At 42.0% G+C, this 17,577-nt stretch overlaps 1 protein-coding gene and 1 long non-coding RNA gene across 2 annotated transcripts; one reads left to right on the forward strand and one right to left on the reverse strand.

Annotated features, from left to right (window-relative positions):
* Nucleotides 1–18: 18 nt before the first annotated feature.
* On the forward strand, nucleotides 19–4,356 carry PTTG1 (PTTG1 regulator of sister chromatid separation, securin). Its single transcript, XM_014253064.2, has 6 exons — nucleotides 19–157; nucleotides 932–1,033; nucleotides 1,320–1,498; nucleotides 2,276–2,354; nucleotides 3,100–3,249; nucleotides 4,202–4,356. The coding sequence occupies exons 2-6, from the start codon at nucleotides 952–954 to the stop codon at nucleotides 4,279–4,281; spliced, it is 570 nt and encodes a 189-aa protein (XP_014108539.1). The 5' UTR covers nucleotides 19–157; nucleotides 932–951; the 3' UTR covers nucleotides 4,282–4,356.
* LOC148182960 (uncharacterized) lies at nucleotides 40–12,377 on the reverse strand. Its single transcript, XR_015774013.1, has 3 exons — nucleotides 12,296–12,377; nucleotides 322–451; nucleotides 40–209 (listed from the first exon to the last, which is right to left on the reverse strand). It is a non-coding gene; the product is annotated as an uncharacterized LOC148182960 (long non-coding RNA).
* Between the last annotated feature and the right edge of the window lie 5,200 nt (nucleotides 12,378–17,577).

A 17,577-nucleotide genomic window follows, 5' to 3' on the forward strand; every position in this document is an offset into this window, starting at 1 on the left:
TTCACCCAATCGGCTGCCGCGCGTCAGTCGAAGCAACCTATGGGCGTCTCCGGGGCGGTTTAAAAGGTGGCGCCGTTGGCTCTGGGGGGGCTCTGCTGTGTTTGACAGAGCTTTGGGCTCAGCCGCTCCAGCCTTTCCTGGGTTACTGGTCTCTGAGGTGAGCTGAGGGTTCGGGGGCAGGGTCTGCGAATCTTGCTTTGTGCTTCAAGCTGTATAAAAGAAAAGGGGTTTCTCCTAGAGGAAGGCAGTAAAGCTGGGAAGGGGTTTGGAACGCAGGTGTGATGGGGAATTGCTGGTGGGTGGGTTTGGGGGCTCGCTTACCCTGGAGAAGAGGAGGTTTAGGGGAGGCCTGATCGCTCGCTCCAGTGAAAGGAGGTTGCAGCCAGGCGGAGCTCGGCGTTTTCTCTCAGGCAACAAGCATCAGGATACAAAGAAATGGCATCAAGCTGTGCTGGGGTGGGAATTTAAGTTGGCCATTAGGAAGAGTTTCTGACAGAAGGGGTGGTTAGATATTAGAACGGGTTGTCTAGGGACGTGGTGGAGTCACTGTTCCTGGAGGTGTTTAAGGAAAAATTGAATGTGGCACTCAGTGCTATGGTGTGGTTGGCATGGGAGTGTTTAAGTCTGACTCGATTATTTAGAGGTCTTTTCTAGCCTCACTAGCTGTGATTCTGAGTTTTCCTGCAGAGCTCTTTAATAAGCTGTTGTTGTGTCATGGCAGTGCTGAGCACAATGCAGGAGCACTAATAATGCCTTCAAACTTGAGGGTCTTTAGCTGAGCTCCTGCATAATGGTGGGAAGTAGGGGTTTGCTCCCTTTGAGAGACCACTATGTGATAGCTCTGTTTTTAATGGAGCTTCCTTTAAAAGTGTGTTGTGATGTGATAAATGACAAAAAGTGTTTTCCCTTTTTCCTCTATGGACTCTACAAGGTAGTCTCGTCAATCTGAAGATGGCAACTCTGATCTTTGTTGATCAGGAGAATGGTGAACTTGGTGCTCCTAAGAGTCAGCTGAAGCTCTCTTCAGGATCTTGTGCGTATTTGCTGCCCTGAGCCAGTAAGGGATCCAGTGAAGGGCATAAATCACATTTTGTTATTCACTGCTTTTAATGGTAATAGTTTTCTATTCATAAATCCACTTACCCAACCAATTCTTCCAAGCTCATCAGTTAGTATAAAATTGAAAATAGCCCTGTGCTTTTGTTGTAAGTGTGGCTTATGAGTTATAGATGGTTATTTCCATGACAGCTACTTTTCCAGTATGTGCAATTATCCAAGCTTTAGGGTTGAGGTTTCCTTTTTTTCTTCCCTCATTCCAGCAAAAGTCTTAGCTGAAAGAACACAAGTTAACACTCCACTTCCTAAAAAAGCTATCAGTACTTCTCCAGTCACATCTCATTCTGTCAGAAAGGCTCTTGGAAATGTAAATAAAACTGAACGGGTCATGAGCAAGATGGATAGGATAAAACAGAAAAATCAGCCTTGCACTGTGAACAAAGTAAGTACAACACACTTATGCTGGGGAGGAGGGGAAATCCATCATTTACCTGCTGTTGTGCTTAACTGTGACATAATTAAGCCCCACACAGGTGCTCCCTTACTCCCTCCTTGGTGGGATGGGAGAGAGAAGTGGAAGGGTGAATGTGAGAAAGCAAAACAAAACCAATTCCTTGCCACCAGTTGACTAATGCCTTGCTAGTCCGAGCAGTGGTAGCCCTGCTTTCCCACTAATTTTCTGTGCTGAGATGTCACGTATGTCCCTCTGGGCAGCTGGGATCAGCTGTCCTGGCTGTGCACCCCCAGCCTCCTCGCTGGTGGGGTGGTGAGAAGCAGAGAAGGCTTGGACTGTGTAAATACTGCTCGGCCATAGCTGAAAGAGCTGTGTGTATCAATGATGTTTTCATTATGTATCCAAAACGTGGGTTCATAAGACTTGCTAGGAAGAAAAATGACTCTATCCTACTTAAAAGCAGGGCACCTATATAGCTGGTTCTAGAGAAAATAGTCTGAGTTAATGTCATATCCATATCTAGCAAGAGTTACCTGTTCTAGTGCAGTCATCTCTTGCCACCACATACTGTACTGCACTACATAAACTCAGCTGAAACACTTGCCCATCTTCATCTCATTTGTGTGTTGAAGGCATTAGAACTTAGACCTGACTAAGGGTATGACAGGTATGCTTGTCTGTAGACCTGAACAGCACAAGAAAGCTACTACAAATATTCCAGCAGCTCAATTAATGTTACTTCCTCTTTTTATGACTAACAAAAAGACTGGATTAGAAAGCTGTCGTACAGTGGCTGAAGAAGATTGGCCAGAAATAGAAAATATGTTTCCTTTGGATCCTCAAGGTAAGAACTATTGATATAATTATTAAAATTAACAATAAGGCTTTCATGTGTGGTGGCACTGTTCTAAGAATTTGTCCAAGCTACTGTGGCACGCAAGCCAGCATTGCATTTCTCCTGAGTCTTTTTTGAAACATAAAGGTGCTTGCTGCTTCTGAAATACTTAAACAGGAATGACATGGTATTTCTAACAGTAATGGCTGTGCCTCAGATGTTTTTCTGAGTCTCTTGTTGTGGTGACAGGAAACAAGTTCCAAATAACCATGTATTAGCTTCTTAATTCATTAAATAGTGACCAGTTGACAAATATTCAAAGGAATACAGAAGAGCATGTGCCAAGATGATTTGTAACTGAAGAGATTCCTACTGCTGTAGGATATAATAGTTGAAGATGAAACTTCTAAAGCTGTTCTTAGGCCAGCCCATTTTAGATATTCTATCTCAGTCCTTCAAAGTGTGTCCTTAAAGCTTTCCTCTTCATGTGGATGTGTGTGAAAACTACTGTGCCAAAGACTGTGGTGTTGATGAAACATACATGCTTTGCTTGCTGAAGTTACTAACTGCTTTACATTATCAGTTCTATTAGGCAATCTAGGATTGGTGTATGGGATTTCATGGACAACTAAAATGTGTAACTGCAAATAAATACCCTGTAAGAGGAGACTGTGTTGTTTAAGATCATTTCATTTAGTCTAGAAGAGTTTGCAGCTTCCTAGGCTACTGCACACTTACAGTCTTTCTTAAACAGACTTTGAGAGTTTTGACCTTCCTGAAGAACACAAACTAAGCAATATCAACCTGTGTGGTGTTCCCCTCATGGTATTTGAAAGGACATATGACAAATGTGTGAACATGGTTCCTTCACCTGTGAAAATTGAAGAGATTTCATGGGAATCCAGTAAGTGGAAACTCTGCATGATTTTCAGTACACACAATGCTTATCAGTGATTAGAGCAAAAAGCCAGTTGGCTACAGCAGTGAATTGCTGTTGCTGTCTAAATTGCCAGAGCAGTGCACCAGTATCAAACAGCTTCTGTGCAGTTAAGCTCAATGTACCTGGCAAACACTGCCAGTTCAGGCAATTGTCTGAGTGGTGTTGCTGACTTAGACTTAACCCAGCTGCAACCAAGCATCACATAACTGCTTACTTGCTCCCCTGCTGTGGGATGGGGAAGAAATCAGAAGAGAAAATATGAAAAAACCCATGCTTTGGGATGAAAGCAGTTTTGATAACTAAAGCAAAAGCAATGCATTTAAGAAAAGTAAGACAATGAATTAATTTAGTTCCCATCAGCAGGTAGGTGTGTTCAGCATCCTTACAACAGCAGGGCTCCATCACGTGCAATGGTGGCTTGGGAAGACGTTAACTCCAAATGTCCCTCCTTTCTTCTTCCCCCAGCTTTATCTGCTGAGCATGACACCATATGGTCTGGGATATCCCCTGGGCCCCTTGGGATCAGCTCTTCTGGCTGTGCTCCCTTCCAGATGTTTGAGCACTCCCAGCCTCCTCTTTGCTGATGGGGTGAGGAGCAGAAAAGGCCTTGACTCTATTGCTGAGCAGTGCTCACACAACTAAACCATCCCTGAACTATCAACACTGCTTCCAGCACAAATCCAAAACACAGCCCCTACCAGCAACTGTGAAGAAAATTAACTCTACCCAGTGAAAAGTATCTGAGCAATCTTTTGTGATGCATTGCAAACTGATCAGTTAGGTGGCATTGGCTTATACAATGAAGCAATATTTCCCTTGCTTATTCAAGAGGGTTATGCTGAGCTGCTGGGAGCTAGCTTATGTTAGTGTGCGTTCTGAGTCTGAGAAACTGATTTGATTTATTTCTAACTTCCAGACTTGCTACAATCAACTGCTGACTTCCTTGCTACCCTGGATGAGATCATTCACATGCCAGCTCCAAATTATGATGTTTAATGTGTGTTCTGAATTTTCTTTTGAGGTTGAATTTCATATAGCTCTATATTTCAATAAAGGCTAGTTTAACCTATAGACTATTGTATTTGTCCTTTCTCAGTGAGCCCAAGATGTAGGTAGTAAAACAGAGCTTTGAGGAGGTGGTTATCTGACCAGCTTTTATTTTCCTCATCTCATTTACCTTTCAACTCCTCTGACTGAGATTAAAGGGAAATGCACATTCCTGAGACCTTCTAGGACAAAGGTGTGATGAGACTCCAGCTGTGGATGGAACTTCTTGCTCTTGGTGACTCTAAGAGTTCCCAGTCACAAGGCACTCACTGTCTTCTCTTTGGAAAATGTAAACTTGTGGCCTCAGAGCTGCAAGCCTCCTTGGTGTCAGCCCATGAAGTGCTGATGCAGGAGCATTGGGAGTTTTGTTTTGTTTCAGGTAGGTGACTTAAAAAAAATCAATTACCTCAACTGCTTTAATAATCCATCCTGTGTGCAGTGTTCTGGCTGTGGGTGTCCCCATAGCAACAGCCTTGTTAGAGCTCCTCGTGGAGCCTGAAATTGGTGCCTGTGCTGGTGCTTACCTTTGGTATCTCATACACAGTGTAGGAGGCTGTGATGGCTTCATCACCTCATTAGTGGGAAATGGAGGATAAGAGTGGGCACTAAAGAATTCAGAGTGCCTTTACCCTGTGACTACAGGGAACAGTCCAACCAGCCAAGCACTTTTTATCTTCTGTTGTTTAAAATGAACAGAAGTGATAAGTGTGGAGGCAATTGGCCTCTCTCTGGTTAGCAAAGCCATGAGTCCCATAACTGAGTTTCACTACAGTTTTACTGGTGTTAGCAAAATACTGTAGTAGAAATGCAATAATGCCCTTCTAAGTATCCTTAGAGCGATACTGTGTTCTGAGAGACCTGGGCACTGACTCCTCCAGCATGTCTGTAATGAGGTTTATATACAGGTTATATAGAGAGTATATATTTAGTTGGGATCTAAATGTGTCAGATCCCAGTTATTTTTGCATATAACTTTGCAAAGCATGCAAAAAATGTGTTTTTGATAAATTTACTGCTAACTGCAGTCTGGGAAAAGGTTAAAGCATGGTGGGCCTGTTGTGCTCAAATGAGCTACAAAGTTAGAGGAGAAAAAGTTGTAAAATGGCCATAAATGTCTCCTTGCTGTCAGAATATGAAGAATGCCAGGATGACAAAGGAGTGTGCACACAGCTTATTGGAGTGGGTATTTTGTTACCTATAAGAGGGGAGGTAATCTCTCCCAGTTAATGAAATTGGAGGGAGGTTCCTAGAGTTCTTGGTAATTTGGTTTGATTTTTTTTTTTTTTTGTACTAGCCAGATTATTTCCATTAACTATATGGAAGGTGGAGCCTTTGGAGGAGTTCAGATGTTCTTCAGTAGCTCAGACTGGGCTTTCTTCCAGCATTTCAGCCCAAATATGTAACCAGTGGGTAAAAGCATCTTGTAAGACCCTCTATCACAGAGACACTTTAAGTGCAGTACTGTAGGCTCCAGTAGAAGTGGTTCCCCTTCCTGTTAGTTCAGGGACAAAATTGAGATTATGATGTGTGGGGGGGATGGGGAGAGGGGAAGAGCTTGGAGTGTATACAAACACACTGAAAACTGTTCTGGGTCAGTACTTTTCCTTCAGAGCTGAATTGTTTAAGGGCATATATTGAGTATGTCCCTGATGTGTATCATATCATATGATTATCATATCATATTCAACTGCTCCTGGGTGGAACTGCACAGGTGGCCTTGGTGTGCCTGGGTAGGGATGGGAGGGGATCAGTTGGTGGCTTGGTGGTTAGGGCTGCAAGGAGGAGGAGGACTGGCTAGCAGACAGTCCTCTGGATGAATAAAATCTTCCCTCCTTTGGGCTGTGATTGGAGAAGAGGAGTCTCGTTTCCTCTCTGTTCCTGCCCTGCTGATGCTTTCTGCTCTCAGGCTCGCTCTCTCTGTTTCTGGGTGCCTGGCTCCATGTTTGTGGCTGGGTGTCTGCGGTAGAAGGGGTTGGTGCTTGCTGTCCCTCTTGCTCAGGGGTGACTCACTTAGTAACTCATTTGAAACCTTCCTGTTTTCTAACTTTTGACTGCAAAGCGAAGCCATTTATAAAGCGTGTTAGAAAAATTGTACTGTGCTGCCTGGTGCTACTTTGCATCACTTTCTTTTCACTTGAGTTAGCTGAGAAGGCAGCAGTGGAATATTTTTACCTGTTGAAATGCTGCATTCATCTCAGGGAGCTCTGCTTGTCTCAAGGGCAGGGTGCAGGCAAGCAGAGGACTTGTCCCAAGGAAGGAAGCGTGAAAGGAGATGGGGGCCAGGATGCAGCTGTGGGAGTAAATCTCTCGGTGCACTGTGGTTTGTGTGGGGTTTGACTCTGTTGTACTGGCTCTCAGACTCTTGTTTTCACAGATGTTAAAGCCAGTCACAGGAAAATAAGAGAATGACAAACCTGAGTAGAAAAACTCTGGCAGGGTTTTAAGGCACTGGGACAAGCAATCTGGCTGTCATGAGGGACACAGAGCAAACTGCAGGAGCTTTGGGCTTTTCTGGCAACACCCCAGCCTTCTATGCAGCTGTGGAGTAAAAATCTTCTTTTAGGATAAGAAATATGAGCATGTACATGCACTCATGTATACAAACAGGCTCTAGGGGGAAGGTTAATGCCTCTGTATGAATCTCTTCAGGCATTTCCTACTGGGAACATTTCCCAGTTTAGACAAACATGTCATGGAGGGTGCTGCAGCTCTCCTGTCTTGGCATGTTCCTCCCTCTTTTGTGAGCCGTGTCCATGAGCAGAGCTTTGGCTTCTGAAGGCTGCACAGGTCATCAGGAGTACACAGAAGAGCTAGTTCCACCATCCCCTCTCCTCTCTGCTACCCAGAGCATGCCTGACAGCTTGTCGATGCTTGCGTAAGAGGTAGGAGCATGGTGTCCTAATTTATATGCCTGTCACAGGGGGTGGTGAAATGGCTAATCAAATCCCACTGGCTTGTGGTATGACCATAGCCTTTGTAAATGTGCAAATTGCTCTGTGAAAGGTGCATGTTATAAAGTATTTCCTCAGTTTCTCTGTCAGCCTAAGCTCTCTTCAATGGGTATTAAAGCAAAGAGAGAGAAATCAGAGGGAGGGCTCATCAAATTTGTAAGTCAATTCAGCTTAAGGAAACCAGACAACTAGATGCACAAAAGTGAATAATATATGTTTGTGTATAAGGCTCTGAATCGCAGTAAAAGATCCACAGAACTAACCTTTCATGGGAAACCAGGTGAAAGTTTGCTTTTAAGAGTATTGAAGAAGAAATTCCTGTTATTTCAAAAGTAATGTGGATTTTGCTGTAGTTTTCAGTGGGACTTAGCTCTAGCTCTTGTTGGAATTCATAACTCATACCTCACTGCCTGTCACAAAGAACTACTCTAAGCAGGGATGAAAGATTTATGAAATCATGCATGAAATGACTGTCTACTCTGCTTTCTGAGGGCTGTATTTTTGTCGAAGGTACTTTATATAGAGGACATAATTTATCTCTGATGCCTGCATGTTTTATGCTTCTGTAAAGATTTTAACTACCTTGGGAGTTTAACTACCTCCCTTCTGGGAGGACCTTCTCCCTCATTGAAAGAAGGAAGTCAGCTTCTTCTATTGATAAGGAATACAGTGAACAGCAGTAAATAGAGCAGAGAAGCTGGAATTATCAGGTGGTCTTGTACCTGAGGTGTGATTTAGTGCCCTTAAAATGCACTGTATCACCATTCACGTGTTTCTGAGAGTGCTGTACTCAGGGCTGTAGTGTTATCTTGCTTGGCTTAACATAACATTGCCTCAAGAGATTCCAGACACTCAGGCTGAGACTTAGAGTTCCTGTCAAAAAAGAATTCAGTTAGTCAAAACTTTCCAGATCAGATGCTAAGATAATAAAAAATGTCCTGACTGATGTCAGCTGTCAGGAGCAGCGCACAATATACTGCCAGTCTATTCTACTATGTACAAACTTTCTTTTCCTTTCCCCTGCATTTGCTTCACTGCCTGTCCTGTCATCCTTGCTCTCTAAAGGCCTCTGTAAATGTTTTGGTTTTACTCCACACTACTGCTTTTGCTTGGAAGATGTGCTGAGGACTGAGGAAAGTGCTGCTCTCACCAAGGGAGATGGATTCTGTTCAGCTGCTTTCTGCTTGAGGTTATCCAGCTGTGACACATGCAGACAATGACACCTACCTTATGGGACACAGGAAACTTGAATTATCTTTACTTAAAGAACCAGCAAGGATGTACTGCTCAGCAGGGAATATATTAATTTAGTTCAGCATCTTCTACAAAGAGGTTTTTAAATCCGAGACTAGAGTGAGACATTTTGAAAGTTGTACAAGTGAGCACTGCAAACACAGCTGAATCTCAGCCTGAGATTTCACTGTTCCTCTCTGTGTGCAATGACTCATTCAAACACATTTAAGCATCCTTGTTGATAAGTCCTACCAGAGTCTTGGCTTCTCTGTGCTCAAACGTGACCCAGGGCAGCATCTGAGAGCTCAGACAATGGTATTTTTTAGCCCATCAGATCTCTCATGCTGCTGAAAAGCAAAATCTCAGTTTCACATGCTTTTGTGATTTGTCTTTGTTGTTATATATATTTTTATGTATATATTTATATATATAATATATATTTATATATATTTATACTTATTTTGATGTGGGTATTAAAATGAGTGGTTTTGTGTCTGAAACCTCTGCTCTAGTGAATTGTAACTTGTGTATTTAGCCTAGTTGAAGATCTGTAAACCAGATCTTGGGATGAAACAAAAGATGCTACATATTTCTGCCCTGAGAATGGAAAATCCTTAGGGTTACTCAGAGGAATGTGGTTATTAACAATAAATATCTTTCAAATTTTCCTCTTCTCCAAGGTAGCTGATACATACATGTGCATGCTTTTGTGGTAGCCCTTGGGGCGAGTGCAGCAGGAAACATCAGAGCCGTCATGGGAAGTGTTTGATACAGTTTTTTTTGTGCTGGGGGTGTGCTCTCTCTGCTTGCAGACAAGCAATACATGGGAAAATGTTCTTAGTTGCTTCCAGACTCATAGATGGAATGCATTTCTTTGCCTTCAAAAGTTGTGTGTGAAGGAGAACCTCCTGCAATGCATCCTAGAAAAGATTGGGATGAAGACAACCAGTGGAGAAAGTGTGATTTCCTGTGGGTGAATCCTCACAAAGTACCCATCTGAACTGAAAAATGTTGGAGGTGGTGGAGTTTTACTCTTCCAGGGCTAAATCCACAGGATTAAATGGTATCAACCTGTTCTGAGTTTGTGAATGGGGTATGGAAAAATCTGTCCCATCCCTGGTAAATAGGAGTCTGCATGGAACAAAAGAAGTCTGGTCACTTGCCAGCTTTCCCAGAAAAGCCCATGGGAGAAGTGGACACCAGAGTTTTAAGAAACCCTTCTCTCAGAAACAATCTGCCTCATGTCAATGGTGAACAATGGAATGGAATAAGCAATCTGTGCTGCTGCTTCTGCTGGGTTTGTGGATAAATGTGTTAATGAGACATCTAATTCCACTCCTTTTTAATAAGCTGAACACACTCTGACCATCTTAATGCAGATATGGAGAAGTAGATTTGTTTATGCTAGTATCAAACATTAGCCACATTGTTTTGGATGCCACAGATGTTCAGCTGCAAGTCTAATGCCTTCTCCTTTAGGGTCTCACTTTTTATTTAGACTTTAAAACTGTATTCAAATGAGGTTTTGACCGAAACTGAATCACTATGTACTTGAAAGCTAAAGAGCTTATCAGACATCTGGTAATGTTTTCAGGATTTCCCCAGATGAGACTGCATAGTGTACAGACAGGAAGCTGCAGTATCAAGTGCCTGACCCGAGCTTCCTCCTGTGCAAAATGGGGGTTTCTGTGACTTGAGTCTTTAACTCTGCATGCATGGTCTGAGCCTTGAAATCTAAAGGATAAACAGCACCCAAATCTCCCAGCTGAGCCCTCCAAGCAAGGTGAATGGAGCGCTTTGGCATAGCTCCACTTGCAAGGTCAGCAAAACAATTTTCACATCTCCTGTGTTACCTTCCTGGCTCTTTATCAGCCAGGGAATCAGAAAGGGACTTTCCAGAGCTATAAACATGTGAGCTGAAGAGATGGAATGAACCCACATGCAAATGAGTTTTGATTCCCTTCCCTTCATAAAATTATGATGTTTTTGAGAGAGAATCAGATCCTCCAGAGTGTAGGAGTCTGAGGAGGTTACCTTGGGCTGGCAGTGTCTCTGTCCCTGCTGTCTGTTAGTCTGTCTGCCTTTCCATTGTAGAGAACAAAGTGGAGTGATGTAAAATAGAAAACAAGGAATGCAAACCCATGATGATTGAAGAGGAAAAAGGAAAATGGAAGTCAAAAAGCTGAAGAGTGGGAAAAAGATAAAATAAAATTAATTTTTGGGGATTCCACTCTGAGTAAGAGCCAAAAAAATGCAAGCTGATTTGTGAAATGTGTCTTCTGCCTCAGCTCCAGTATATGTGAAAGGTAATCTGCACATTAAAGATTGAATCAAAATGCCAACTTCTTCCTCAATTCCTCTAGTTTTGAACCAGGATGTTTCTGTCAGCTTTGATGAATTTACATTCTGTAAATGCAACATAATCAATATCAAGTCTTTGAATTAATTATGAGTTATATTTATGCTAAAGTGATGAGAAATTTACAATTACTTTTAAATATTGTGTCAGGGAATCTGCATATTTTCTAGTGCTTCTCTTCAGCATGCAGGATTTCTTTCTCTTGTCCTTCTAATGCTGTTGTGACTTTATTCCAAATCCAATGGAATTCAGAAGTAAGAGGTGGTGGTATCATTATGTGCATTAATATTTTCCTTGAATTATGATTTTTCTATATTAATCTTTTTCTTTCAAGTCTGTATCTTAACCCACTTAAATAACAACTATTTAAGCAGGGAGGGGATGTGAGTTAATGTATGTATTTTTTTTTCTTCGTCAAATGCTACTGATTTAGAAACTACAATGCTTCATTGCATCAGAGGAGTTTGACTATCCCTGTTTTTCTTTCACATGAATACTTTTTTGAAATGGTTTATTTTTATTTCTTGTATGTGCTTCTAGCTTATCTAAGCATCCAAATTTTGCTCTGAAGCATGGGAAAAAGGGATGGAGGGTTTCTCTCACCTCTTCTATGGTGGAATTTCCAACAAATTCCCTCTTGGGTTGGTGCAGGGAAGGGTTACTGGAGCTGGCAGAATAAGGCAACTCCCCTCCCTTCACTAGCATGATTATCGACAGGCACTCTTTAATTTTTCTGATTACTTTGCTTACTGAAAAATGCAGTTTTGACTGAACTGAAATTAAGACAATTTACATATTGTAGTAACTTGATGGCTTTACTATCTTTATGTTCTCTTCCTGTTAAAACATATTTAATTAAAAAGAAAACTTATGGAAGAATAGTCTTCAGGCAGTTAACATTATTCATTCACTCTATAAAGGTTTGCCTTTCGGTGCAGCAGTAAAACTTTATAACATGATTGTCTATTGAGCATCTGTCCTGTAGGAATTGTTAATTCTGGTGTAATAAGCTCTCCGAGCTATGAGGTACTAAGGGACCTTGCTGGAATAGAACAAAATAATGTTTTTCCAAGAACTAGATTTATGGTCCATTGAAAAGACTTGCCTCCTCACTGCTCTTGCAAAGGCAGAACAATATAAGTTTATGGGCTGTCTTGTTTGCAAATGCATGAATTCAATCCTTGAGTAAATGCATTCCCAGATGGAAGGAAATATTCCCAGAAGGACAGTAAAAGGATAGAGAATGTCACATATAAAGTTCATAAAGGGTCAAAGCACAACATGGCTGAAACTGGCATCATGTTTTTTAAGGTGAGAGATAATTAATGCACTGCAGTGATATTTAACTCCACAGGCAAATTGAATGAGAGAATGTGACCTTTTGTCCTACTTAGTTAAAGTACCTGTAAAGCAAACTTACCTGGAAAATGGCTGCAGAATTATGAGGATGTGCCCTTCTGTACCTTTCCTTAGGGATGTCACTAAAACATCAGGTGTGCTGCTTGAGGGCTGGGTTGTTCTATCCTCCTTAGGGATACCTGTGGGACAGAGCCCTCCCAGAGTTCTGAGAGGGAGTGGAGCAATCTTAGAGCATGTTCACCTGCCTCCCTGCCTTGGGGCTGTCTGCTCTCCAAGCCCATCTCCCGAGGAAGAGGGAGCTCTGCAGGACCTCACCCAGGCAGGGGGACAGGGGAGTTCAGGTTCCTGTGAGAGCTGGGCTGGGGAGCACCCCAATGCTCAGCTGCTCTTCTGGCCTGGGTAGCTTAGAGCTACTGCAGCTTTTTTACTCTGTTTCATGGAGGGGCATTCCATACTTTCCCTTGTCATTATGTGCCTGATTGTGCAATGATGAGTGCCAAAGCTGTCTGTCCCCAGCTGGGGTGCCCAGGGAGTGCCAGCTCCACCTGTATAGAAATGTCATGCACTTTTCATAGGATGGGGAGACTATCCTAAAGGACAGACACTTCCACCCCTTTTTCTTCCTGACCTTTTCTCTGCTTTAAGATATAATGTTTTATGGATAATCATTAGATATTTTTCCTGCCTGGGATTGGAAGAGGGGATTGCCACAGAAGGGCCACACTGCTAGTGAAGGTCTTGCTTAATTAAGTCAGGAGTGATCTTAGCAAGCACTATTCCAGTAACAAATCAGAAATATCAGACAAGCAAAATTTATTGTTACAGTACCTTATTTTAAAGTTGTAGATGCAGTTTTGTCCTATTTGAGGGCCTTAGCAAGCTGTTACTTTTTTAAATTTGATTTTTCTTTCCTGTCTCACAGAGTCAAGTGACAGATGTGTAGGACTGAGCTGCGCTGTAGGTACCACATGGCAGTTACTTAGCAAATATGTTTGTTCAGAGGTTTTCCTCCCAGGAAGATAAACAGTTGAAGAAGTGTATTTTTAATTTCTGTTGTTTTGGTTGACTGGTTCAGCAGCCTGAGAAGACATCTAGAGCTGTAAAGACATGGGCACACTGCTGCCTTTTCTGCCAACACTGCTGGGGCTGCACGTGAGGCTGATGTACTAGAAAAGTGCCATGGGGTGCTAGCAAGGATTGTTCACTGATAAAATAACTTAATAATATCAATACTAAACCAAAATAATTCTGTTTGAACTATTCTGTTAAGTAAATTTCCTTAAAGTTAGTTTTTAAAGCTGAAAGATTTAATCTGAAATCCCCTTGACATCCAAATATTTTATTTCAGACCAAACGTTCTTTTCATTGAAACTAAAGAGATTTTTTTTCTGAGATATCATCTCACTGGAATAAGAAGTATCTTTAAAGTGTTCTAAATAAATCTGATTTTTTTTTCATAACTTACTCAACACTGTTTATATATCTAGTCCTACATTCATCTAACATCTAATTTACAGGTCATCCAACATCTTATCCAACCCATTTTCCTCCAAAATTTCCCTTTTGGGGTATGTAGTTTAATGAAACTTGTGACTTAGGTTTGTCAGAAGTGATGAGATGTTTCCTTGTCAGAGATGTCATCTTTGACCTCCAGTATGTTTGAGCAGTGTTTTTCTGTGGTCCAGAACGCCTGCCTTTGGGTGAGATTGTCACCCTGGGGTGAGGTTGTCCCATTTGACAAAGTTGTGTCCGTACACAACCATGCAGCTGTAATACTGAAGGCTTCTACTTGCCTTTTTGCCACACAGACTGATGACTCTGCAGGGCTGCACCAGTATCAGATTTCCTTCTTCTGAGATTCTGGTTGGAATTATTTTGTTAACAAGATTGCTGAGTGACTCTGGAAGATTTTACCTCTGTATCTGTGTTGTTGTGTTTTAAAAAAAACAAAGAAAAGAAAGAAGGAAATTTATAACTCACCTCTTTGAAATTCTCAAAGGCTTCCAGAAAAGTGCAAAATATTTTACTGTTGTATTCCTTGGCTGTACTTTTTTTTTTTCTGTTACTAGGAATTTTGCAACATGTTAGGGCACATTGTGCCTGTGTGTGTGGCCACTTTTGGTGTCAAAGGAATATATAAAATAGCTCGTTTTTCAAAATATGTGTCCTGGAGCCATTATTCTGCTTCTGACCTACAGTCTGGGTACAGCTGATTTGGCTGCAGTGAAGTTTTCACTCTTGTTTTATAGCCCTGGAAGAAGGCCAGGCACTGGAGAGAGCCAGCAGGAATATGAGATACTGCCATGTGTTGGGACAGCCTGGAAATGAATGTCATTTATTCTCAGCTTTGAGAACTGAATTCCATGGGTTGTAATTGAATCTGCTGTCAGACCCATGGGGCTTAGTTCTTCAGCTTGGATATTTCTGTCTTCACATACACAGAGATCAAAGAAGCACTTGATCATTCGCCACCTCTTCTGGATGGTGATAGCAGCAAACAGGAGAGGAAGCATAACTGATGTGAATAATTTCAGCACAGAGGGCTCATTGCAAAGGCCTGGCTCTCATGGTAAATAGCTGTGTAGTGATTGCATCTCTTCTGAACTCATACACTCCGTGTTGCTGCTCACTGTTTGATTGGCTTGGTTCTTTCCTCTCATTGTTATCAAGGTTACATATAAATCCCTGAGGTATTGTTGATTGGATGATGGATGACCCAAACACTGGTCAGTGGCACAGTTCTTTTATGGACAGCTGTGGTGAGCTCCTTTAGACCATGGAAAACCTGGACCTCCCTGGGGCTGAACGCTAAATTGTCCAAGAGATAATCCACTGTACCTTGCCCGCTTTGTACCACTGCTGTGCACTTACTGCTTCCTTTGCTTTGTCTGTGGCCATAAAGCTTATTCATTTGCCCCAGCCAACCAGCCCACTTATATAAACATAGATTTCCTTTCCTGAGGTTAGTGATGTGCTCCCAAAGTGTTTGGCTTCTGTTTGGAGCTGCAGCAGTACCTGATCTGTAGATACTGTTGTGTTTCACTGTGCAGGTCAGGGGAGACAGTGTCTTGTGGCATTGACCACTGCTCCCTTTTGCTGCCTCCCACCCATTATCCTCTCCTCTGCATTTCTTCCTTAACCTGTGTGTGCCTTGCCTAGTGAATGCTGAGGAGGGGCTCAGTGCAGGCTGCAGGGAGGTGTTCTCAGTAGATCATTTCAGGCATCTCCAAACAGTGGCAGTGCATTGCACACTCTTCTGGAGATGGCTCTGCACTGCCTGCTCTTTGGTACTCCAGGACAAGGTAGCTCTGTGCAGACTGTGGCTATTCTTTTTGGCTAGCATCTCTTTTTCCTTCCAGGAAAATGATGAGTTTATGTTGGATTCAGTAATCCTGATGTCTGCACAGTTGAGAGAAATAGCACTTCACTGTGAGCATGAGTGTTCCTCTGCAGCTTTGACAAGCCTCTCATCTGTCCTGGGGAAGGAACAGCAGAGCTGAAAAGCTATGAGTCACAATATGCTGACTAAGGTTGCTTTGCAATGACTCACAATCTGTTTCCCTGGCAGCCCAACCATACAGCAGGTTGTGGTTTTTTTATCTTCTGTTTCTTTCCTTGAAAAAAACCCCTCTACATCAGGAAAGTTAATGCCTAAAGATACACATGGAGGTCTGACCCTTTGTCAGGATACATGCATGCCAGTACAGAATTCTCTGTTCATTGGCATCCCTTCCTCACTCTGCTGTGCTAGCCTATTTTCACACTGGCAAAGAGAATTTTTCATAATTTACATTATAAAAGATATTTTCTAGGTTGTCTTTCTGGTAGTCATTCTTTTTTTTCTATCTGATCTCTTGCTGCCAACATGGAGGGGGATGTTGGGCAAAGCCAGCTGAACAGTCTTGTGCCAGGGTCTCACTGAGTGACTGAGATGTTTCTGCCTGCCACGAAGTATCTAATTTCTAAAATGAAGAACTTTTCCACCTTTTTTTTAAAAAAAAAATTATTCTGTGCTAAACATAGTACTTAAACTGCCTCAGTACCTATGAATCACAGGATCTCAGAATAGTTTGGTTTGGAAGGAAACTGAAAAATCATCCATTTCCAGCCACCTGCCATGGGTAGGGCCACTTTCCACAAGACCGTGATGCTCCAAGCCCCATCCAACCTAACCTTGAACACTTCCTTGAGTACTTGGAATTAGTCAAAAAATGTAATTTGTTAGAATAATCTGCCAAGACAGCTTTTTTAACTTTCATTTTTCTAACTTTTATTTAAAGTTCTTTTATGACTTTATTCCCTTTTGTTTTCCTTTGTCTTTTATTTACCCCAGAAGAATTTTTGAGTAAGCAAGCAGACAGTCATTGTGAAAAGAAGCTGTTTCATTTCAAGATGTGAAGGGAATTTTAAATCACATTTGAAATAAAATTACTTTGTCCAGAAGATTTGTCTATATGGATTAATACCTGTTGCTTGCCTGTGAACTCTGCTGTGCAGGTGATGGCAGAGCAACACAAGCCTTCAAACATCACCACCCTAGCATGGGGAAGCACTTCCACTGTGCTATGGAGGTACCTCTTAGAAGCAAGTTGTAGGTAAATGAAGCAATGTGCATAAAACCAGTAATCACTGAGATGTTTTTTTCAGATTCATAATAGTGTTATTAATAATGATCATTAATTTGTTGTTTAGAAAAAACACCCAAAACCAGCCAAGCATTTCCAGCTCCCTTAGGTAGCAATTCAATTACTGTTTTTGTGGAATTAAATCTCTTGGTATTCCTCTGAGAAATTTTATTCTTTATTTATTTTTGTTTTATGGATTGGGACACACTTGCCTGAGGGTACAGAATGATTTTATTTGAAGTTTTGTAGGACTTCTGCCATAGTTAGTTGAACGGAGGCTCTCGGTGTTGTCCTTAAATTAGGCCTCCCTGAACAGCTGCCCAAATGCCCAAAATGCAGAAATACCTATTTTCTGCTCACACTATTGCACAGAGCATTGCTCTGCCTATTCAAGCCAGGGAGAGATCCTACAGAAGAAGAAGCAGCCTCCTGATAACCAGCAAGTGCTGAACACCATTGGAGGCAAAGCCATCTAAATCACAGCCTCTCCTCAAAAGCCTCCTGCCAGTGTTTTACAGCTTCACTTGTTTTTCACATTTCCTCCTTTCTGTATTTTCCTGTACAAACTCAGGCAAGGAAGAGCTTTTCCTGGGTACAGAAATTTGTGGCTTTTGGGGCATTTTTAGGCTCACTGCTGCCAGCCAAGCAGTTCATTCATGAAGCCCTTCAGAGCAAGCTGAGGCTGTGGCACATCCCTTGGTGCCTGGGGACTTGTACC

Source organism: Pseudopodoces humilis, chromosome 17 (genome assembly GCF_049639895.1).
Source record: "Pseudopodoces humilis isolate 2021_Gansu_Grassland_sample_001 chromosome 17, ASM4963989v1, whole genome shotgun sequence".
Classification (NCBI taxonomy): Eukaryota; Metazoa; Chordata; class Aves; order Passeriformes; family Paridae; genus Pseudopodoces; species Pseudopodoces humilis.